Source organism: Scyliorhinus torazame, chromosome 18 (genome assembly GCF_047496885.1).
Source record: "Scyliorhinus torazame isolate Kashiwa2021f chromosome 18, sScyTor2.1, whole genome shotgun sequence".
Taxonomy (NCBI): Eukaryota; Metazoa; Chordata; class Chondrichthyes; order Carcharhiniformes; family Scyliorhinidae; genus Scyliorhinus; species Scyliorhinus torazame.
The window spans coordinates 19,592,889-19,618,469 of NC_092724.1; the positions used below are offsets into that span (position 1 = coordinate 19,592,889).

At 48.5% G+C, this 25,581-nt stretch overlaps 1 protein-coding gene and 1 pseudogene across 1 annotated transcript in view; both read left to right on the forward strand.

Moving 5' to 3' along the window:
* Nucleotides 1-25,581, forward strand: part of yjefn3 (YjeF N-terminal domain containing 3) — a 190,259-nt gene that overhangs the window by 98,846 nt on the left and 65,832 nt on the right. Inside the window, exon 2 of the mRNA XM_072482318.1 lies at nucleotides 17,868-17,976. Coding sequence (XP_072338419.1) covers nucleotides 17,868-17,976 — 109 coding nt within the window. The remainder of the gene's footprint in view (nucleotides 1-17,867; nucleotides 17,977-25,581) is intronic.
* Nucleotides 21,356-22,040, forward strand: LOC140395009 (nuclear cap-binding protein subunit 2-like; annotated as a pseudogene).

Genomic DNA, 25,581 nt, shown 5'->3' on the forward strand with positions numbered 1-25,581 from the left:
TGGCATAGCCTAACAATTAGAACCAGACCTTTCATGATGAAATTAGGAGATCATTTCCACACACACGGATGGCAGAATTTTGGAAGCAAACGATAGATGTTGTTGGGTCAATAGTTAATTTTCAATCTGAGATTGATAAGTTTTGTTCACTGAAGGTATTAAGGGATAAAAGGGGGAATATGGAGTCAGGTCACAGATCAGCCATGATCTCATGGAATGGAAGAACAGGGGTCAAGTGGCCTCCTCCTGAGCCTACGTTCTACTAAAAGTGGAACTTACTGGGGGACTTAAGTCCTGTTTAGTCCAGTGATCTAGCTGGCTTTTTAACGACAATGTGAAGAACATTGGCGATGATACGTGTCTTGTGAGTGAGTGCCATGTGATAGTATATTCACCACTGACTCTCCAGTGACCTGTAAAGTTGAACCCACCCAAAACTCTGATACCCGTAACCTAAGTTGCACCAAGTCCAGTTCACCCACTTCCCCCTATGCTGGCTGACTTAAATTGACTCCTGGTCTGACAACAGGTCGATTTGAAGATTCTTGTTCCCATGTTCAAATCTTTCCATGGCATCATGTGCTTCATATCATTGTAACCTCCCCCCCCTCCAACCCTCCGAGGTCTCTGCGGTACCCAAACACTAGCCTTTTGCCCATCGCGACTTCCTTCGTATCAACAATTGCCGGCTGTGTCTTTTGTTTCCTGGGCCCTAAGCTCTGGATTCCATCCTTTTTTAAAAATTTTATTTAAAACAATAAAAAAATTTAGAGTACCCAATTCATTTTTTCCAATTAAGGGGCAATTTAGCATGGCCAATCCACCTAGCCTGCACATCTTTGGGTTGTGGGGGCGAAACCCACGCAAACACGGGGAGAATGTGCAAACTCCACACTGACAGTGACCCAGAGCCGGGATCGAACCTGGGACCCTGGCGCTCTGAAGCAACAATGCTAACCACTGTGCAACCGTGCCGCCCCTGTGATGTACCTTGGGAAATTTTGCTCCGTTAAAAGCGTTATAAAAATGTGGTCGGGCAGCACGGTGGCACAGTGGGTTAGCCCTGCAGCCTCACGGCGCCGAGGTCCCAGGTTCGAATCCCGGCCCTGAGTCACTGTCCGTGTGGAGTTTGCACATTCTCCCCATGTTTGCGTGGGTTTCGCCTCCACATCCCAAAAGATGTGCAGGCTAGGTGGATTGGCCACGCTAAATTGCCCCTGAATTGGAAATAATGAATTGGGCACTCTAAAATTAAAAAGAAATAAGTAAAAATAATCTCTGTTTGTTGATTTTGAGTCTCAAGAAGATTATGTCATTAACTTGCAGCACAGGGCCGACTGCGTGAGTTTTGTTTAAGTGCATGTGACAAATGACAGATATAGATGCTTCAGTAGACACCAGCAGCGGCACAGAGGGTTACCAGATTCACAAAATAACAGTTAATTGAACAAGATAACGAGGGGATTAATTGGCTCTTGAACCAATCCGTTCGTTGTAACTCTCAGAGTTGTCAGGAAACCTCATTAACTTTTCAAAGTCACATCTTCTTTCATTTAAGACTGGCAGCCAGAACTGTGACAATCCTTTTTTATTCCAGATTGCAGTGCCTTTCACAAAATGAATCTTTTCATGATGTATTCCTTTCTGTTTAGGCATATGCAAACCTTTGAAGGAAATTGATTATTTTTATCCTTTGACTCATTGTAAAGAGAGACAGTCAGGAAATCATTCTGATCCTGTGCATCAATTTAAGTGACGACTTGTCACATGGACAGAGAAGGCTGGAGGGATTTGTTGGGGGGGGGGGGGGGGGGGTGTCTTTCTTGTAGCATTTACAGCAGAGTAAATGCCATTCTGCCCAACTGGTCCACGCTGGTGTTTACACTTCAACGAGCTTCCTCCGACCCCTCTCCAAGTCACCCTTATCAATAACTTTTCATTTCTTTCTCCCTCAAATGTTTATCCAGCTTCCTGTTAAAGACATTCACATTATTCAACTCAACCACTCCCTGTGGTAACGAGTTCCACATTCTCATCACTCTCAGAGTAAAGATGTTTCTCCAGGCTTCGCGATTGAATGTGTTAGTGACTACCTTATATTTATGACCCCTTGTTCGGGACCCCTGCACGTGAAAGCGTCTTCTCTTTATACCACATTAAACTCTACCTAATCTTAAAGACTGTGGTGATTGCCCTTTTAAGGGCAACACTGCAGAGTAAGGGTCACATGGCCTAGGTGACCAATTGTGACTCAGGGTGTGGAATCCCCCTAGGGTGAGAAAGGCTCCTAGGCAGAGACGTTTTGGGATCTAGCAACAGCCATGAGGCTACTGTACAATTCTTATTAATAAATTAATGTTCACTAATGAAGCCTGTGAAAGTGCATCATTACGTCTGGCGACGAGGATAAATTATCCTGACACTGCCTCTGGTCCGACACCTGTTTTGATCAATGTCTAAAAATAAAGTACTCCCCAGAATGTCTCTCTTTGGGTGAATAGACCCATGTGACTCCTCCATTGAGGACTGGACACAATACATTGAGTGCCTTGGGTATTATTTCCAAGCAAATGAAGTACGGGAGGAGGCAAAATGCAAAGCAATCCTCTTAAGTGTTTGTGAAAGTCAGACCTATAACCTTATTCCCAGTCTTATAGCTCCAAGCGCGCCTGACTCCAAATCATTTAAAGGGCTCATGGATTTAGGGAAGGCTCATTTGCAACCTTAACCATTAGTCATTCTCCAGAGAATCAAATTGAATTTGAGGGTGAGAGTCCAGCACGATTTACATTGCTAAACTGAAGCAATTATCTGAGAATTGCGATTTAGTGCCACCCTAAATGACACTTACGGGATATGTTAGTCTGTGGCATGGACAACGACGCTACTCAACGCAGATTGCTTGCAGAGATCAACAAAACTTTTAGAGCAATTTTGGGACCTAGCGACAGCCATGAGGCTGCAGTACAATTCTTATGAATAAATACCTTTTGTCTTCACGAATGAAGTCTGTGAAAGTGCATCCTTACATCTTAAAGACCTTTATCAGGTTACCCTCTCAGCCTTTTCAAGATCCCCACCCTGTTCGGTCTTTCCTGATAGGTATACCCGCCCAATTTTGATATCGCCCTTGACATTCAATGGCATTACCATCGCCGAATCCCCCTCAATCAACATCCTGGGGGTTACCATTGATCAGAAACTGAACTGGACTAGCCATATTAATACTGTGGCTACCAGGGCAGGTCAAAGGCTAGAAATCCTCCGTCGAGTAACTCACCTCCTGACCCCCCCAAAGCCTGTCCGTCATGTACAAGGCACAAGTCAGGAGTGGGATGGAATCCACTTGCCTGGATGGGTGCAGCTCCAACAACACTCAAGAACCTCAATACCATCCAGGACAAAGCAGCCCCCTCCACGACCGATGAACAGTGGCAGCCGCGTGTACTATCTACAAGATGCACGGCAGTAACTCACCAAGGTTCCTTAGACAGCACCTTCCAAACCCGCGATCATTATCATCCAGAAGGACAAGAGCAGCAGATCCCTGGGAATCCACCACCTGGACGCTGTTCTTTCACTGTTACTAGGCCAAAATCCTGGAACCCCCTCCCTAACAGCACAGTGGGCGTACCTACACCTCAAGGACTACAGCGGTTCAAGAAGGCAACTCACCACCCCTTCTTAAAGGTAACTAGAGATGGGCTATACATGCTGGCTAACCAGCAATGCCTACTTCCCATAAATGAATTTTAAAAATATCATCCATATGAACTTTTCTTGCACTTTCTCCCGATGCTGTAAAGTAAGCGTGAGACCACTCCCCCTGCCCAACCCCGATCCCCAAGCATGTCTGTGAGCCTTGACGCGAGGTGATCTTGGTACAGCCCCGAGAGACGAGTACCTGAGAAGTGTCTTAAATTCATTCTGGGACTGTTGGCAGCTGAAACTTGCTCATTTTAAGATACTAAGGAATTTAAGAGCCATTGAGACCAATGGTACAGCTGGTGACCTGGGAGAGATTGTCTGAGTCAGCACCAGCCAGGACTCAAGCCCAACACCTTCCTAGACTGTATATTAGGCAGTTGGGACAATATGGGCGGCACGGTGTTTAGCACTATTGCCTCACTGCGCCACGGACCCAGGTTTGATTCAGGCCTAGGGTGACTGATCAATGAGCGGGGGTTGCAGAGATAGGATGTAGGAGTGGGCCTAGGTAGAGTATTCTTTGTAGGGTCAGTGCAGATTTGATGGTCCAAATGACCTCCTTCTGCATGCTAGGGATGCTATGGATAACATAGGAACTGGAAGAGGTCATTCAGGTTTGATCATGATTGATCTTCTTGAATTCCACTCTCCTGCCTTGTCCCCATATCTCTCGATTTCCTTAGTAACCCAAAAACCTGTCGATCTCAATTTTGAATATACTCAGTGACTGAACGCTCACTGCCTCGAGGATGGAGAAACCAAAGATTCACAATCTGAGTGCAGGAATATTTCCTCACCTCAGTCCGAAATGATCGACCCCTTATGCAGAGATTGTGATCCCTGATTTGTTATGTTGTAGGTGTAACATAAGCGGCTTCCTTGTGGTGCACTTGACAAAGGAAGGTTCAGACGTGGAAATAACTTCAACACGTTTATTAAACTATTTACACTTCTATTACTCGGGTTCGACACTACTGCTAATCCTACTATAGGTACCCAGACTGACTAACCAGTTGCTGCAATCCACGTGGTGGGTCTAATATTGAATCAACCCTGTGCCTGTACTCATTGGCTATCTCCACTGGAAAGAGGCAAATCATGTGTATGGTGTCCTTTATATATAGGTTGGTGTAATGCCCCCCTGTGGTTGTGTCACCTCCTTGTGTATCGTGAATGTCCATTGGTCATGTCCTATCTAACTGATCTATTGGTTGAGTGTGTGTGATGTCATTGGTGCTCCTTCTAGTGTCTAGCTAGCCTACATGCATTTACATTGATGCACATCACCACAATCCCATGACAATCATTGTCAAGCTCCTTAAGAATTTTACATGTTTAAATGAGATCACCCCTCATTCTTCAAAACTCCTGGGAATGCAGGCCCATTTTGCTCATCCTCTCCTCCATGGAAGACTCGCCCATCCGAAGAATCCCAAGAATGAGTCCAGTACATGTGCTGTATTTTCCTTGGTCGGATATTAATTGACAATCGACAGGAGCCAGAGTTAGGCTGGAACCTCTGATCACCAGTTGTCAAAACCTTTGTTTCAGATGAGCAGATGCCACAAAAATATCCCCCACAAAATCCTCTTTCTCTAACTCTGTAATTGTAGTAATTTATCAGATTACCGAATCTCTTCTGAGCAAGCACTAGCTCATTTGGAGTCCCCCTTATTAAGTCCTCCTCACACAGTGACAGCAATCTGCAGGAAGATGCAGGGGGAGAGGAGGGTGCGTTGGGGGGGGGGGGGGGGGGTGAGTGACATCCATTAGACACAGAGACAAAGCAAAGAAGCAGAAATAACCAGGAAGGAACAAAAGGAAACTGCATGAAAGAGAAGGGGGATTAAACAGAGGGATGAACAGAACAGGGAGAAGGAAACAAACAGAAATGCATCTCCATTTTCCAAGAGGAAAAATATCTGGATACTAATGAGATGCCGAGGTGAAGGTGGAGAATCATAGAATCTACAATGCAGAAGGAGGCCATTCGGCCCATCACGTTTGCACCAGCCCTGGAAAGGGTACCCTACCTCAGCCCACACCTCCACCCTATCCCCATAACCCAGTAACCCCACCTAACATTTTTGGACACTAACGGCAATTTAGCATGGCCGATCCACCTAACCTGCACATCTTTGGACTGTGGGAGGAAACCGGAGCACCCGGAGGAAACCCACGCAGACACAGGGAGAACGTGCAGACTCCGCACAGACAGCGACCCAAGCCGGGAATCGAACCTGGGACTCTGGAGCTGTGAAGCAATAGTGTTAACCACTGTGCTACCATGCCGTGGAGCGACAAGGGAGGATCAGGAACCAACACATCAGGGGGTCACTGAAGATTGCGGGAACATCAAAGAAAACAGCTGAGAAGAGATTGGAAATATTGGTGGTCATCTGTTGTAGAGAGGGAGAGGGGAAATGTGGGGAGGTGAGTGATGGAGATGGGACTGGCGGGAAGGAAGAGAAGACGAACGCCAAAGACCAAATGGAAAGATGCAGTGGTGAGAGATTCAACACAGCAGGCTTGGCAGGGAAATGGGTAACTGGCAGGAGGAGATGGTGGAGGGCGATCAACCCAACCCCAACTATAATGGAAGAAACTGAGGAAAGGAGAGGGAGATAAAGGAATGGAGAGGAAAGCAGAAAAGAAAAGAGACAGAGACAGATCCAGAGAGAAAACCTCCACAGGATAAAACGGTGCCAGAGATAGAGGGCGTGATTCTCCCAAAAGATTTTTACGTTAATTTGTGGTGGGTTTTTCAGGGAGTTCCCCACCGCTATTTAATGACACTTAGTCACTGTTTTGGGCCCTGGGAAGTTTCTCACCGTTTTAGGCCACACTTAGAATTTTTTGTACCACTGGGGACCTGAACTCAGAGATTGGGCCGCCATTTTGAAAGGGTGTCCTGACCTCTAAGTGAACTTGTGGATACACCCCCACCCATGGGCAATGTCACCCTCCACACACATGGACACGACCCCATACCCCCCAAGTGAGGACACCCCGTTATGGAGTCTCTGGGGGTCCCCTCTGTTCAGGCCCCATTACAGCAGCCCCTCGCTTCTAGGGCCCCTATCCATCACCCACCCAATGCCCCGGACGCCCCTACTTACATGCCCTGCACTCCTCCTCCACTCTCATTTCATGGGCATGGACCCCTCACCCCCTGGCCCTTGGCAGTGACACCCTAGCATTCAGATACCCTTTCATTGCCACCCTGGCACCCAGGCAGTGCTCCTGCCAGCTTGGCAGTGCCACCCGGCACCTTGGCAGTGCCAGGGTGGCAGTGTCAAGGTGCCAGCTGGGCAGTGCCAAGGTGCCCACGTTCCAGGGGGAGAGCCAGGGGGCCACCCTGCATTATCCCTGACCACCCAGGGGCCCCCGATAGACTGGGAGACCCCCCCGGGTACCATTCCACCTGGCCCAGGTTAATGTGGACCAGCACTGACCGGCGCCCAGCTGAAGCCTCCTTGGGAAGAATCGCCGGAGAATCGAAGGAAGCCGGTGGATCCCAGGTAGGTAGGTCGTAAGTATGTTTACGACGTACTTCCGCATGCGGCATTCGGTCCCACCCATTTGGGGTGGTGTTCCGACTCCGACTTCTTGTGGGACTTGGGAGAACCTCGCGAGGTGCGAAGGCTGTCAGCTGGGTCGCTGCAGGCCTCTCCTGGGATTCTCCAGCCGCTTTGTGCTCCCGCTTCAGTGCAACACGGCCGGGGGATCATGCCCAGGGAGAGAGAGACAGGAAATAAACTGAAAGGTAGAGGGATATCATCAACAAGGATAAACCTGTTGACTAACGGGCAATCCTCTCAGTCTCTATCAACAACACCATGCATTCATGTACCACTGTTAACCAAATAAAAAGCTCCAAGGTGATTCACAGGACAGTATTGGACAAAATTAGACATCGATCCACATGAGGAGAAATTAGGTTGGTGACCAAGAGCTTAGTCAAAGAAGTGAAGTTCGAAGGAGAGTCTTAAGGGAGGAGGGAGGCTGTAGCTTTCCTCACATTCTGCTACATTTCCTCATATTCGTGATCCTCTCCTGTCCCCGCCCAGCTCCACTTTGCATTCACTGGGGCTAATTTGTGACTCCTAATGTTGGGGCGGTAGAGGGTCCAGAGTATCATGGGGATGATGCCAGTGGGGGTTGGTGGTTCGTGCGTACAGGGATGTGACAAAGATGATCATTAACATTTGCAGATTGACTTCAAATAATGCAGTTAGGTGCTAAACACGGTTTCCTCCTTTGTCCACATGCATCCACCTGTCAATAAGCCAGTGTGTTACCAGCCATTCCCAACAGTATTTGTAGAGGTCCAAGGTTACAATGAGGGAAATCGGGTGTCAACCTTGCCGCTTACCTTTACTCTGGTCCCATGTGTATGTTGGGCTTTAGATTTATTTCCAACATTTGAACAACTTGCTGCAAAATGTTTCCCTCTCTTTAGCTCTGAAGGAGAGTCATACGGACTCAAAACGTTAACTCTGTTTCTCTCTCCACAGACGCTGTCAGACCTGCTGAGGTTTTCCAGCATTTTCTGTTTTTATTTAGATTTCCAGCATCCAAAATATTTAGCTTTTATACGAAAAGAGATGATCTGGTCACCATCATATTGCTGTTGGTAGAAGTTTGAAGTGTACAACTTGGCTGCCCTAATTCCTTTGTTGTAACAGTTACTCTTCAAAAAGTATGTCATTGGCTGTGAAATAGTTTTGCTGCACCCAGAGATCATGAAAGATGCTAAATAAATACGAGCTCCAATCTCTTGTTTAAAAACTTGACTTAGCCAGTGCTCCCTGATTCACCTCAGCTTCCTTTATAAGCGCTCCCCCTTTGCCCCCTCTCCCTTGATGCTATCACATCGCAAAAAAAATGTATTTATTTAATTTGGAGTACCCAGTTAATTTTTTTCCAATTAAGGGGCAATTTAGCGTGGCCAATCCACCTACCCTGCACATCTTTGGTTTGTGGGGGCGAGACCCACGCAAACACGGTGAGAATGTGCAAACTCCACACGGACAGTGACTCGGGCCGGGATCGAACCCGGGTCCTCAGTGCCATGAGGCAGCAGTGCTAACCACTGCGTCACCGTGCCGCCCATCGCAAAAATTTATTGAGCTCACTCTTCAAAGTTCCAATTGTCCCCCAGCGTTGACAGATTTTTAAAAAACATTTTTTTTTAGAGTACCCAATTTTTTTTTCCAATTAAGGGGCAATTTAGCATGGCCAGTCCACCTAACCTGCACATCTTTGGGTTGTGGGGGTGGGTTGTGGGGGTAAAACCCACGCAGACACAGGGAGAATGTGCAAACTCCACTGGACAGTGACCCAGGGCCGGGATTCAAACCCGGGTCCTCAGCGCCGTAGTCCCAGTGCTAACCACTGCGCCACCGTGCTGCCCCCAGTGTCCACCGATTTTAGTAGAGAGAGAGTTCAAGATTTCTATTACCTTTGGTGTGAAGTAATGCTTCCTGATGTCACCCCTGACCGGCCCAAGTCTAAGTTTAAGATTACGTCATCTCATTCTTACCGAATCCCACTCTCATTTTAAACACCTTCAGATCACCCTTCAATCTTGTATCCTTGAAGGTACAAACATCAAGTTTATCCAACCAGTCAATGCTTAACCCTCTGAAGTAAGGGCATTATTCTGACTGTCTGTTTACAAACGCTTGGGAACATTTCTGTAGATGTTCAGCCAATGGTGAAGGTAAAAACAATCCTGGGAATCAAGTGCGAAAAAAAACCTCTTTTGCTGGAATATTCCATGCCACTTTATTCATGTTCAACGTATGAGGTAATTATGCGTTCAGAATCCTATTTGCTGCGAAGTATACTGGAGTCAAAGGAGCTTTCTTCCTTCACAAGGAAGATAAGATCATCTGTCTAGACTTCAGATCTCAACACAAATCTCTGCCAAAGTTATCACTAGCTCAGAGTTGTTAAAGACTTTCCATATGCTTTACTGCTCTGTGTTTAACTGTTAGCTTGCATCGAGCACGTAAGCCTTCAAGGAGATCGTAGTAAAGCTGAGATCTGCATCAGTTACTGAACACTTTCTAATACGTCCAGTTCCTTTCTGAGGTAGGGTGACAGAAATTCCACATTGGACTCTGGAATTGACCTAATTGGTGAACTGTGTGCTGCCAGTATAAGTTGATCCGACTTGGAGTTCAGTGTCAGAAATTGCTCTATTTACATTGAATTTGCAGTACGTAAATAAGGCCTAACTAGTGTCAGCGTTAACACGCCTAAAGCGCTTCCTCACACTTGACTTCATCTTATCCATTGACATATCCTTCTGTTTCTCCCAAATGTGTTTATCTAGTTTCTCCTTAAATGCACCTATACGATTTGTCTCAAACACTCCCTGAGGTAGCAGTAGGACCTTGATGAGGCTGATTTTGAAAAGATGCTTCTTCTGGACTGGCAGCCAAGGAGTGAGTGGTCAGACACAAGGCGGCTCGGGCTCGAAGGTGTTGGTTTTGGACCCGTGTTTTGGGTAGTTTCGGCAGTAAAGTGGAGCGGAAAGTGTGAGGGACGAAGTTTCCCCCTGGATTGGCATGTTTGCCGGCTATCAGGCCCGGCAGAAGGCAGTGGGGGACCTGGCGAAGGGGTTGGAGGAGACACGTGGTGCAGCATTAATTGTAGAATATGCTTCTCCTGGCTGGGCAATTTAGAGCTAAGGGTCAAACACCTTCAAATAAAGGATCAGCCATTTAGGACTGAGATCATAGAATCTACAGTGCAGAAGGAGGCCATTCGGCCCATCGATGAGATGAGGAGAATTTTGTTCCCTCAGAGGGTTGTGAATCTCTGGAATTCTGCGATCATGAAAGACACTAAATCGAAGCCCCGTGTGTAAACTTCCATGCTTCCCATCAGTGGCGGCACCGTGGACTCTCAGCCTGAATTGCGGAAAATCCAGAGTGTCTATTGACACCCCTTTGTCAGCCAATGAGTTGGAGGTGAGGATGGGACCTACGGCGGAACTCAATAGTGCCTATTTAATAGTGTCTATTGCAGCAAAAAGTCAGTTTGAACAGAGTCCCAATGAAATATGGCAAAAAAAACCTCATGACCAAAACTACAGCAACTTCTCCCACAGTTCGGAGGGTGATTCCCAGTCATTCTTGTGGTATGGACATGATTGACAGGAGAATTACCCAATCATTCCCATTCCAATCATGAATAGCACCACCCAGAGACACGCTTAAACTCCAATCAACTCTATTTCCCTTTTATCCAAACTGCTATAGGTTTCTGCCATCTAACTGTGAATGATATGAAATTGATGTATTGTGTTGTGGCATGACATTGCGTATTACATCAAATTGAAAATTGACTTGTATCTGTGTGTCTAGATCCAATTATTTCCTAACCCTCTAACCCCTCCTTTCCTAAAGGAATTCACTAAGGGTGGGATTTTTCAGCCCTTCCTGATGACAGAATCTTCTGGTCCCACTGAAGAAGACCCCTCTGCAGCGGACTCCCCCGCGGCAGGTCGGGCAAGCTATGAAAACGCCACGGCCCGCAGCAGGACCAGAGGATCCTGCCTGTGGCCAATGGCGACCTGCCTTCACCACTGGAAAACACGCTGCGAGGGAGGCCGGGAAATCCCACGTCTTCACAGTGTTAACCATGTTTCAGCGAGTAGAGCTCTCGCCTCGGAGTGAGACGTTCATGGGTTCAGAGATTTGAACACAAACTCCAGTCTGATACTCCCAGGGCAGCACTGAGGGAATGCTACACTGGTGAAGTAGACCAGAGTGGTCTTTCAGTTGAGATCACGAGCTGAGGCCCTCTCAGGTGATCATAACAAATCCCGTGGCACTAATTCTAAGAAGAGCAGGGGAGTTCTCCCCAATGTCCTGGGCAATATTTATCCCTTAGCTACAATCACAAAAATAAACAATGTAGTCATTAATTACCAGTTGGTGGCAAATTGGCAGCTGCGTTTCCTATATTACTACACTTCAAAAAGTACTTCAATGGCAGTAAAACCCTCTGCGTGTTCCGAGGATTGTGAAAGACGGTATCGAAATATATAAGTCCTTTTTTCACTCCTCGTGGTGCTGCGCTGCAGGAGATTGAGCTAATCATATAAAAAGGAAGAAAATTGGCTTGGCAATGGATGGCAGAAGGTGATAAAAGGCGAGGATTCTTGCTGAGGTGGAGACGGGGGCGGTGACTAACAGAGCTTCGCAGGGATCTATTCCTGGTGCTTAAAGTATTCATAAAACTCACACTCACCGAGATGCAAAGAAAATCAGCTCACTGCACTGAAGACTTGGCCCGGCAACAGGACTGGGGTTGGAGCGTAACACAAAAGGTAACAAACACTGGCTATTAAAGACTGGAATATGCCAGTCTATGATTTTCTGCTTCAAATATCTACACAATTCATGTGCACTGTGCGTCGCTGTTGAAGGAAACTCACACGGTGCAGTGTGCTTTGGATGAACAGCTCATTCCTAAAGTTCTCCCCCCCACCGCCCTCCCAATTGGGGGTTTTCCTCACATGCCATGGTTGTCAATTCAGTGATCGAGACCGATCACGGTGCTTAGTTAATTACTCCATTATCGTCTACCAGGGAGGTTAAAGGTGAACCACATAGGCCTTGGACATTTTCTGTCCCATCATTCCTCTGTTCTAAGCAGATGCCTTTAACCATGTCAATGTGGTTTGCCAGTCGCAACTTGCAGTGACATAAAGCATTCCAAAGAGCATTATCAAACAGAATCTGACACTGTGCTGTGGAAGTAGAACCGGTGTCCAAAAACTTGGTCAAAGAGATACGTTTTAGGGGGGGGGGGGGGGGGGGGGGGGGGGGGGGGAGGCGGCATGTGACGCAATGGTTAGCACTGGGACTGTGGCGCTGAGGACCCGGGTTCGAATCCCGGTCCTGGGTCACTGTCCGTGAGGATTTTGCACATTCTCCCCATGTCTGCGTGGGTTTCACCCCCACAACCCAAAAGATGTGCAGGCTAGGTGGATTGGCCACGCTAAATTGCCCCTTAATTGGAAAAAAATAATTGGGTACTCTAAATTTATTTTTAAAAAGAGATAGGTTTTAGGAAGCGTCTTAAAGGCAGAGAGAGATGTAGAGAGGCAGAGAGGTTTTCCACGACTAACCAGCTCAATCAGTCAAACATCCTCCCTATTTCTCCCTTTTCCAATATTTTTTAGATCAAGAAAAATTTAAACTGTTCAAATAAGTTCTTTGTATTTCATGCACTTATGGGCGGAGTACAAACAGTGTCCTGGTGATAATTCTCAAGACTCCAGGCCAGTTCTACTCCTCTTTCCCGTGGCTAAGGCAATTTTCAGGTTCCTTCTTCCTCAGCATTGGATTTCTGTCCCTAATCCTCAAAAAAACCTTCCCTCAAAACCGACATCCCTGTCAGTTCTTTCAGTTGCCGTACCCCAAACGCTGGTCTCTGATCAAAGGTCCTATGTAAATATTAGTTGTTAATTATCCTCTCGTGAACATTTGCTGGTTTGAAATTCTACGCCTCTGTACTGTTATTTTTGTCATTAGTCTCAATCAAAAAATCAATTCTAATTGAACATTGATTAATTAAACCTTCCATCTACAATCTGCAGTCACTTAAAAACTAAGATAAAATCAGGCCTCCTCTCCTATTCTTTTCGACTTGTTGACTACCTACTGTGTGGCTCTTGGCCTTTCACCTGAGTTTCTCAGTTTCTGTCAGTTTACACAATGAATAACCCACGTGTTATCCTGTGTCCAGCAACGCGCCTCACAAACCTTATTGGTCGTGCCTCACAAACCTTATTGAGTTCTTTGAGAAGGTGACCAAACAGGTGGATGAGGGTAAAGCAGTTGATGTGGTGTATATGGATTTCAGTAAAATATTTGATAAGGTTCCCCATGGTAGGCTATTGCAGAAAATACGGAGGCATGGGATTCAGGGTGATTTAGCAGTTTGGATCAGAAATTGGCTAGCTGTAAGAAGACAGAGGGTGGTGGTTGATGGGAAATGTTCAGCCTGGAGTTCAGTTACTAGTGGTGTACCACAAGGATCTGTTTTGGGGCCACTGCTGTTTGTCATTTTTATAAATGACCTGGAGGAGGGCGTAGAAGGATGGGTGAGTAAATTTGCAGATGACACTAAAGTCGGTGGAGTTGTGGACAGTGCGGAAGGATGTTGCAGGTTACAGAGGGACATAGATAAGTTGCAGAGCTGGGCTGAGAGGTGACAAATGGAGTTTAATGCAGAAACGTGTGAGGTGATTCTTTTTGGAAGGAGTAACAGGAATACAGAGTACTGGGCTAATGGTAAGATTCTTGGCAGTGTGGATGAGCAGACAGATCTCGGTGTCCATGTACATAGATCCCTGAAAGTTGCCACCCAGATTGATAGGGTTGTTAAGAAGGCGTACGGTGTGTTAGCTTTTATTGGTAGAGGGATTGAGTCTCGGAGCCATGAGGTCATGTTGCAGCTGTACAAAACTCTGGTGCGGCCGCATTTGGAGTGTTGCGTGCAGTTCTGGTTGCCGCATTATAGGAAGGATGTGGAAGCATTGGAAAGGGTGCAGAGGAGATTTACCGGGATGTTGCCTGGTATGGAGGGAAGATCTTATGAGGAAAGGCTGAGGGACTTGAGGCTGTTTTCGTTAGAGAGAAGAAGGTTAAGAGGTGACTTAATTGAGGCATACAAGATGATCAGACGATTAGATAGGGTGGACAGTGAGAGCCTTTTTCCTCGGATGCTGATGGCTAGCACGAGGGGACATAGCTTTAAATTGAGGGGAGACAGATATGGGACAGATGTCAGAGGTAGGTTCTTTACTCAGAGAGTAGTAAGGGCGTGGAATGCCCTGCCTGCAACAGTTTTGGACTCGCCAACATTAAGGGCATTTAATTGGTCATTGGATAAACATCTGGATGATAATGGAATAGTGTAGATGGGCTTTTGATTGGTTTCACAGGTCGGCGCAACATCGAGGGCCGAAGGCCTGTACTGCGTGTAATGTTCTATGTTCTATGTTCAACATCATGTCCCAAACCCACGAGCTGTACTGCCCAGAAGGACAAGGGCAGCAGGAACATGGGAACACCACCGTTGCCAATCCCCCTCAAAGGCCAGAAGCTCAAATTTCTGCAGCGAGGGTCGCCCCCTCCTGACTCTCCAAAGAATGTCCGACATTTCGACAAAGTACAAGTCAAGAGTGTGATGGAATACACCTGGATACGTGCAGCTCTAACAACACTCGAGAAGATCCACATCCAGGACCAAACAACCCAATTGATTGGCATCCCAATCCACCACCTTAAGCATTCAATCCTGCCACCACTGACGCACAGCGGCAGCCGTGTGTACCATCTATAAGATGGACTGCAGCAACCCGCCGAGGCTACTTCGACAGAACTTCCAAACTCTACAACCTCTACCACCTAGAAGGACAAGGATAGTAGAGGCATGCAGGAGGCATCTTGCAGGTTCTTGTCCATGTCACACCATCCTGACTTGGAATTATATTGCCGTCCCTTCACTGTCGTTGGATCAGAATCTGATTGAATCCCACAACCTAAAAATGTTCAAGCTAGGTGGATTGGCCACGCTAAACTGCCCCTTAATTGGAAAAAATGAATTGGTTACTCTAAATTTATAAAAAATTAAGAAAAAAATATATCTTTGGGTCGTGGGGGTGAAACCCACGCTGACACTGGGAGAATGTGCAAACTCCACATGGAGAGTGACCGTGGGCCAGGATCAAATCCGAGTCCTCGACGCTGTGAGGCAGCAGTGCGAACCACTGCACCACTAGGTCGCCCGTAACGCAGTAAATTAAGAAGGCAACTCGCCAGCACCTTCTCAAGGGCAATTGGGGCTGGGCAATAAATGCTGGCCTAGCCAGTGGTACACATCTCATGAATGAACAGTGACTCCACTGTGGGGGAGGCACCTCACACCCCTTCCAATTTTCAGGCAGGTGGTTCATGTTGCCTCAGAGGAGCCGTGAACCATATTGTGAATTTGAATGTCAGCACTCCCTCAGCACTGACCCTCTGACAGTGCAGCACTCCCTCAGTACTGACCCTCTGACAGTGCAGCACTCCCTCAGTACTGACCCTCTGACAGTGCAGCACTCCCTCAGTACTGACCCTCTGACAGTGCAGCACTCCCTCAGTACTGACCCTCTGACAGTGCAGCGCTCCCTCAGCACTGACCCTCTGACAGTGCAGCACTCCCTCAGCACTGACCCTCTGACAGTGCAGCACTCCCTCAGCACTGACCCTCTGACAGTGCAGCACTCCCTCAGCACTGATCCTCTGACAGTGCAGCACTCCCTCAGTACTGACCCTCTGACAGTGCAGCTCTCCCTCAGTACTGACCCTCTGACAGTGCAGCACTCCCTCAGTACTGACCCTCTGACAGTGCAGCACTCCCTCAGCACTGACCCTCTGACAGTGCAGCGCTCCCTCAGCACTGACCCTCTGACAGTGCAGCACTCCCTCAGTACCGAACCTCTGACAGTGCAGCACTCCCTCAGTACTGACCCTCTGACAGTGCAGCACTCCCACAGTACTGACCTTCTGACAGTGCAGCACCCTCTCAGTACTGACCCTCTGACAGTGCAGCACTCCCTCAGTACTGGCCCTCTGACAGTGCAGCACTTCCTCAGTACTGGCCCTCCTACAGTGCAGCACTCCCTCAGCACTGACCCTCTGACAGTGCAGCGCTCCCTCAGCACTGACCCTCTGACAGTGCGGCACTCCCTCAGTACTGACCCTCCTACAGTGCAGCACTCCCTCAGTACTGACCCTCCTACAGTGCAGCACTCCCTCAGTACTGACCCTCTGACAGTGCAGCGCTCCCTCAGTACTGACCCTCTGACAGTGTGGCACTCCCTCAGTACTGACCCTCTGACAGTGCAGCACTCCCTCAGCACTGACTCTCTGACAGTGCGGCACTCCCTCAGCACTGACCCTCTGACAGTGCAGCACTCCCTCAGTACTGACTCTCCTACAGTGCAGCACTCCCTCAGTACTGACTCTCTGACAGTGCAGCACTCCCTCAGTACTGACCCTCTGACAGTGCAGCACTCCCTCAGTACTGACTCTCTGACAGTGCAGCACTCCCTCAGTACTGACCCTCTGACAGTGCAGCACTCTCTCAGCACTGACCCTCTGACAGTGCAGCACTCCCTCAGTACTGACCCTCTGACAGCGCAGCACTCCCTCAGCACTGATCCTCCGACAGTGCAGCACTCCCTCACTACTGACTCTCTGACAGTGCAGCACTCCCTCAGTACTGACCCTCTGACAGTGCAGCACTCCCTCAGTACTGACTCTCTGACAGTGCGGCACTCCCTCAGTACTGACCCTCTGACAGTGCAGCACTCTCTCAGCACTGACCCTCTGACAGTGCAGCACTCCCTCAGTACTGACCCTCTGACAGCGCAGCACTCCCTCAGCACTGATCCTCCGACAGTGCAGCACTCCCTCAGTACTGACCCTCTCACAGTGCAGCACTCCCTCAGTACTGACCCTCTGACAGTGCAGCACTCCCTCAGTACTGACCCTCAGACATTGCAGCGCTCCCTCAGCACTGACCCTCCGATAGTGCAGCGCTCCCTCAGTACTGACCCTCTGACAGTGCAGCACTCCCTCAGCACTGACACTCTGACAGTGCAGCACTCCCTCAGTACTGGCCCTCTGACAGTGCAGCACTCCCTCAGTACTAACCCTCCGACAGTGCAGCACCACTTCAGTATCGACCCTCAGACAGTGTGGCTCTCCCTCACTACTGATCCTTTGACAGTGCAGCACTCCCTCAGTACTAACCCTCCAACAGTGCAGCACCCCCTCAGTACTGACCCTCAGACAGTGTTGCTCTCCCTCGCTACTGACCCTCCGACAGTGCAGCACTCCCTCAGTACTGACCCTCTGACAGTGCAGCACTCCCTCAGTACTGACCCTCAGACAGGGCAGCGCTCTCAGTATTGCACTGGAGTGTCAGCCTGGATTATAGGTTCATGTGTTTGGAATGAGACTTGAATCCATTACCTTCTGACTTAGAGGTGGGAGTTCTACGATTGCTATGGTAAGAGGGTTCAGAGACCAGGAGATTATTGTGTTCTCACTGTTTCCATCTCCTTGTATATTGTGCAGTAACGAAGAGGCGAAGGCACTGGAGGAGGAACTCTATGAAGAATACAAATTTGGGCAGCAGCAGTTGATAGAGATCTCTGGGCACAGCTGTGCCATGGCAATAGCCAAGGTAAGTAACTCGCATACACCCTCTTTTATAGAGACATAGAAAACAGCAGTGGGTGGGGACCATTCAGCCTTCGAGCCTGCTCCAACATTCATTGTGATCATGGTTGATCATCAAACTCAGGAACCAGTTCCTGTTGTCCCCCCATATTACAGCGGGACAGCTAGTCTCAGTCTAATATGCAGTTCCCTGAGGAAACCAAGGCGTCGGGATCTAACCCCTTTGTCTTGGAGACCTCGGACGAGCACCGTTCAGCACTGGTCTCCACAAACAGGCACCAGTTGGAACGGCACTCATGGGGGCTTCGCAGGGGATCGGAGGCCCCCAGATGCTTGCCCTCTGGGTGGCACCCTGGCACTGTCAAGGCACCTAGGTGGTGCTGGCAGGGGCACTGCCAGAGTGCCAGACTGATGGTGCCAAGCTGGCATTGTCACATGGCAGTGATCAGGATGGGGGGGGGGGGCTGAGAGTGGGTGCTGGGGGGGGCCCTTATAGTGAGTTGGGGTTTAGGGGGATTTTGGGGGTTGCGCTGTGAGCTTGAGAGTTTGGGACACCATTTTAAAACTCCACCACATTGGAAACATTCTTCCTGCATCTACCCTGTCTAGTCCTGTTAGAAATTTATAGGTTTCTATGAGACTCTCCCCTCATTTTTCTAAACTCCAGAGCATGTAATCCTAACTGACTGAATGTCATTTATACCTATTCTTTGTTTCCTGTCGGCCAATCAGTTTTCTATCCATCTCAATACACTAACCCCAATCCCAAGCACTTTAATTTTAAACGCTGATCTCTTATGTTGTCAAAAGCCTTCTAAAAGTCCAAATATACCACATCCAGTGGCTCCCTCTCATCAACTTCTGCTAGTTACATCATCGAAGAATTGCAGTACGTTTCTCAGGCATGATTTCCCTTTTGTTAATCCGTGGTGGCTGTGCCTGATCCTGCCACTGTTTTCCAAGTGCTCACTATAAAATCTTTGATAATGGTCCAACATCAGGCTGACTGATCAATATTTCTTGTTTTCTCTCGACCTTCCTTTTTAAATAGTGGGGTTACATTAGCTACCCTCAAATCTGCAGGAACTGTTCCAGGGTCTATAGAATCTTGATAATGCATCCACTATTTCTAGGGGCACTTCCTTAACTTCACTGGGATGTAGATTATCAGGCTCTTGAGATTTATCGACCTTTAATCTCATCAATCTCCCAAAACCCCATTTCCCTACTAATTCTCATTTCCTTCAGTTCCTCCCTCTCACTGAACCCTGTGCTCCCCAACATTTCTGGTATGTTTTACGTGTCCTCCTTTGTGAAGGAAGAACCAGTTGGTCAGCTATTTCCTTGTTCCCCATTATAAATTCCCCATTGTTGACTGTAAGGGGCCTACATTTGGCTTCACCAATCTTTTTCTCTTCACATACCTATGTAAGCTTTTACAGTCAGTTTTATGTTCCCTGCAAGCTTACTCTCATAATCTATATTTCCCTTCTTAATCAATGCCTTTGACTTCATTTGCTGAATTTTAAGCTGCTGCCAATCCTCAGCTTTGCTGTTTTCTCTGTCCAATTTGTTTGCCTCATCCTTGGATCTAATACGATCGCTAATTTCCCTGGTAAGCCGTGGTTTGGCCACTTTTCCTGTTTTATTTTTGCGCCAGGCAGGAAGGAACAATTGTTGCAGTTCACCCGTGCGCTCTTTAAATGTTTGCCATTGCCTATCCACCGTCATCACTTTAAGCAACGTTTACCAATCTATTATAGACAAATTGTGTCTCATACTACCATGGTTTCTTTTATTTTTATTCAGGACCCGAGTCTCAGAATCAGGGGCGAAATTCTCCCGAAACCGCGCGATGTCCGCCGACTGGCGCCCAAAACGGCGCCAATCAGACGGGCATCGCGCCGCCCCAAATGTGCGGAATGCTCCGCATCTTTGGGGGCCGAGCCCCAACATTGAAGGGCTAGGCCGGCGCCGGAGGAATTTACGCCCCGCCAGCTGGCGGAAACGGCTTTTGTTGCCCCGCCAGCTGGCGCGGAAATGACATCCCCGGGCGGCGCATGCGCGGGAGCGTCAGCGGCCGCTGACAGTTTCCCACGCATGCGCAGTGGAGGGAGTCTCTTCCGCCTCCGCCATGGTGGAGACCGTGGCGCAGGCGGAAGGGAAAGAGTGCCCCCACGGCACAGGCCCGCCCGCGGATCGGTGGGCCCCGATCGTGGGCCAGGCCACTGTGGGGGCACCCCCCGGGCCTGATCACCCCGCGCCCCCCCCCCCCCCAGGACCCCGGAGCCCGCCCACGCCGCCTTGTCCCGCCGTTCAAAAGGTGGTTTAATCCACGCCGGCGGGACAGGCAATTTAACGGCGGGACTTCGGCCCATCCAGGCCAGAGAATCGAGCGGGGGGGCCCGCCAACCGGCGCGGCCCGATTCCCGCCCCCGCCGAATATCCGGTGCCGGAGACTTCGGCGGGGGCGGGATTCACGGCAGCCCCCGGCGATTCTCCAACCCGGCAGGGGGTCGGAGAATGACGCCCCAGCTATGTAACTCCCCATGTTGATGAAGAATGTTATCACATTATGGTTGCTCATCCCAAAGGATCTCGCACAACTAAGTTGCCAATTAGTCCTTTCTCATTACACAATACCCAGTCTAGGATGGCCTGTTCTCTAGTTAGGTTCTTAATGTATTGGTTCGGAAAACCATCCCCTATACACTCCAGGAATTCCTCCTCTACAGTATTGTTATTAATTTGATTTGCCCAATCTATGTGCAGATTAAAGTCACCCATAATTACAAATGCTCCTTTATCACATGCGTCTCTAATTGCCTGTTTCAATTTCCTACTATATACAACCCCCACTAACATTTTTTGCCCCTTGGTTTTCTCAGCTTTACCCATACAGATTCCACATCATTGGAGCTAATATCCTCCCTCACTGTTGCGTTAATTTCCTCTTTAACCAGCAATATAAGCCAACAGCCTTTTCCTTTTTGTCTGACCTTCCTAACTACTGAATACCCCTGGATGTTCAATTCCCATCCCTCGTCACCCTGCAGCTATGTCTCCATAATCGCGACTATATCATACCCGTTTATATCTATTTGTATCATTAATCCATCTACTATATTGTGAATGTTCCACACATTAAGGCAGGGTTTTGGAAACTGCGGGTTGCGACCTGTGGGTGGATCGTAGGAGGGTGTTGGGAGGATCGTGGCATTCCCAATCGCAGAAGTTCCCAATGGCCATGACCAGCTGTTAAGAATGCCGGCCGCAATCGGCTTTTAAGTTGAGAATGCCGTCCATGCCGAACCGGTTTCTGGTCACGTGCGGATTAATTCCTTTCTCCGGTTGCTGCATGCGTGGCTCTCCTCTCCGGCACTATGTCTGTGGCGCGGAACACCCTCAACCGTGACTCTCACGTGGAGCTGAGCCGATTCCAAGACCAGCACTTTCAGGGAAGCCAATATGAGCAGGAAAAATTACTGAGATACAGCTACACTCTCTGTGTAGGGCATCAGCCGTTTTACGCTACCGAGGAACAGATCTATGAATTCTTCTCAAAAAGCAGTGATGTGGGGCGGCACGCTGGCCTGTGGTTAGCACTGCTGCCACATGGCACCGAGGACCCGGGTTCGACCCTGGCCACGGGTCACCATCCGTGTCTGTGTGGGCCTCACCTCCACAAACCAAAAAGATGTGCAGGGTAGGTGGATTGGCCACGCTAAATTGTCCCTTAATAGGAATTTGTTTTAAAAAAGCGGTGATGTTAAGCGAATCTTCATGGGTTTGGACGAAGTCAAGAAAACCTAGTGCAGATTCTGATTTGTGGAATGTTACACACGGTGATGCTGAACGATGCATGAGATTTATTAATGGAACATGCTTGGATGATTGAATCATCAGAACAGACTGAGATACAGGCTTCAAAGTGGGCAGACAGTTTGGTGAGGGAAATCCGGTGGTCAGGTACGTGATGAATGTAGGAGAGATTAGAAATCTGGCAGAGGTGGATTTGGAAAACTGGTCCAGATGCAGAGAGTCCCAGAAACAAGACAGAAATTCTAGACTTACACTGACTGTACGTTTGAGATAATGAAGCTAGAATCTTCACAGAAACCTGGGATTGAAGAATACAGCTGAGAGGTTAATGCCTATAGCTTTGTGCTGCTCATTCTTTGATCGGCCCAATTAACTATTTTTTTCCCATTTTTTATAAGTTTAGAATACCCAATTCATTTTTTCCAATTAAGGGGCAATTTAGCGTGGCCAAGCCACCTACATTGCACATCTTTGGTTGTGTTCTTTTCAAAAAAGAAGTGCCCAGTTTCTGAGCTGCAATCATTGTTTCCAATTTTGTTTCCTTCTAAAGTTGGAATTTTTCCCAGCCCCGGGTCACTGTCTGCGTGGATTTTGCACATTCTCCCCGTATCTGCGTGGGTGTCACCCCCCACAACCCAAAGATGTGCAGGGTAGGTAGATTGGCCACGCTAAATTGCCCCTTCATTAGAAAAAAAAGAATTGGGTGCTCTAAATTTATTTTTTAAAAGTTGTGATTTTTGTCACCTAATGAAAACGGAATAAAAACCTGAAAAAAAGAGAATGCTGGCTTCGACTGGGTTTTAAATGCGAACGAAGCAGTCTTCCCGCCAGAAGAGGCAGCAGAGATCAGGTCACGCACCCTGTTCATCCGTTCTTTTGCTGCTAAATTACGGAGGAGAGATTCCCCCATTTTCTGGTTGCAAGCAACAGGACTGTGAAGAACTGAAGATGGATCATTTTGTTATAAGGAAGAGAGGGCCAGAGACACAAACAGGCCAGAATCTCACAACAGAATCTGCAGGAGAGAGCTGCTCAGTAGAGTCCACGGTGTAGGAGCAGTTTCAAGACCTGTGTATTGAGTCAGCTTCCACGCGGGGTTATTCCCTGTGGCTCAACTCAGTACAGAGAGGAAAAAAACACATCGACAACCTGGACAAGATGGCTATTTAATCAAGTTTGTTACGTGCACATGGAGAACAAACCTGGATGGTGGCCAAGATCTGTTCTGCCGAACAAAGACCAGAACATTGTACTTATACAATTTTCAAAAATCAATAGCCCACCCCAGTCGGACACAATCCAATCCCTGAAGCTGCTACATTTAAACTTATCCAATAGATTGCAAGCAATGTTTAAACTTCACCCAATAGAATCGCAAGCAGCGCATGATTGATCCTCATCCTGACAGCTATGCTTACAAGTAATTTGCAGTGCACTCATTGTCTGTGAAAATCAGGGCAGCAAAACCAGCTTCCTGCATTGTTTCACAAAGACAAGATATCAGAAGTGATGTCCTTCCAGACAGGTTAGCTATCCTAAATCCCATTTTATTTTTATTTTTGTTAATAAATTTAGAGTACCCAATTAATGTTTTCCAATTAAGGGGCAATTTAGAGTGGCCAATCCACCTACTGTGCACATCTTTGGGTTGTGGGGGCAAAACCCACGCAAACACGGGGAGAATGTGCAAACTCCACACGGATAGTGACCCAGAGTCGGGATCGAACCTGGGACCTCGCGCCATGAGGCAGCAGGGCTAACCACTGCGCCACCGTGCTGCCCTCCTAAATCCCATTTGATTACTTATTACTTCTATGTCCTAAAAATACATGTTTAATGGTTAATAATGATTACTCAGTTCTACCATTCCCAGACTGCTTCACTGCAATGCTGACTGCAGGACACCGTTCCCAGGTTGCTTCACTGCGATGATGACTCCAGGACACAGTTTTCAGACTACTTCACTGTGATGCTGATTGCAGGACACTGTTCCCAGATGGCTTCACTGCGATGCTGACTGCAGGACACACTTCCCAGGCTGCTTCACTGCAATGCTGACTGCAGGACATTGTTCCCAGACTGCTTCACTGCAACGCTAACCACAGGACACTGTTCCCAGACTGCTTCATTGCAATGCTGACCGCAGACTGCTACACTGCAATACTGAATGCAGGACACTGTTCCCAGATTGCTTCACTGTGATGCTGACTGCAGGGCACTGTTCCCAGACTGCGTCGCTGCAAAGCTGACTGCAGGACACACTTCCCAGACTGCCTCACTGCGACGTGACGGAAGGACACACTTCCCAGACTGCTTCACTGCGACACTGACTGCAGGACACTGTTCCCAGACTGCTTCACTGCGACACTGACTGAAGGACATTGTTCCCAGACTGCTTCACTGCGATGCTGACTGCAGGACAGCGTTCCCAGACTGCTTCACTGTGATGCTGACTGCAGGACACTGTTTCCAGACTGCTTCACTGTGATGCTGACTGTGGGACACTCTTCCCAGACTGCTTCACTGCGACGCTGACTGCAGTATAATCTTCCCAGACTGCTTCACTGCGACGCTGACTGCAGGACACACTTCCCAGCCTGCTTCACTGTGATGCTGACTGCAGGACACACTTCCCAGACTGCTTCACTGTGATGCTGACTGCAGGACACACTTCCCAGCCTGCTACACTGTGATGCTGACTGCAGGACACACTTCCCAGACTGCTTCACTGCGATGCTGACTGCAGGACATTGTTCCCAGCCTGCTTCACTGTGATGCTGACTGCAGGACACACTTCCCAGCCTGCTTCACTGTGATGCTGACTGCAGGACACTGTTCACAGACTGCTTCACTGTGAAGCTGACTGCAGGACACTGTTCCCAGATGGCTTCACTGTGATGCTGACTGCAGGACACACTTCCCAGACTGCTTCACAGCAATGCTGACTGCAGGACATTGTTCCCAGACTGCTTCACTACGACGCTGACCGCAGGACACTATTCCCAGACTGCTTCACGGCGATGCTGACTGCAGTACACTGTCCCCAGACTCCTTCACTGCGATGCTGACTGCAGGACACTGTCCCCAGACTCCTTCACAGCGATGCTGACTGCAGGACACACTTCCCAGGCTGCTTCACTGCGATGCTGACTGCAGGACACTGTCCCCAGACTCCTTCACTGCGACGCTGACTGCAGGACACTGTCCCCAGACTGCTTCACTGCGATGCTGACTGCAGGACACTGTTTCCAGACTGCTTCACTGCGACACTGACTGAAGGACACACTTCCCAGACTGCTTCACTGCGACACTGACTGCAGGACACTGTTCCCAGGCTGCTTCACTGTGATGCTGACTGCAGGACACACTTCCCAGACTACTTCACTGTGATGCTGACTGCAGGACACATTTCCCAGCCTGCTTCACTGTGATGCTGACTGCAGGACACACTTCCCAGACTGCTTCACTGCGATGCTGCCTGCAGGACATTGTTCCCAGCCTGCTTCACTGTGATGCTGACTGCAGGACACACTTCCCAGCCTGCTTCACTGTGATGCTGACTGCAGGACACTGTTCACAGACTGCTTCACTGTGAAGCTGACTGCAGGACACTGTTCCCAGATGGCTTCACTGTGATGCTGACTGCAGGACACACTTCCCAGACTGCTTCACAGCAATGCTGACTGCAGGACATTGTTCCCAGCCTGCTTCACTGTGATGCTGACTGCAGGACACTATTCCCAGACTGCTTCACTGCGATGCTGACTGCAGGACACTGTCCCCAGAC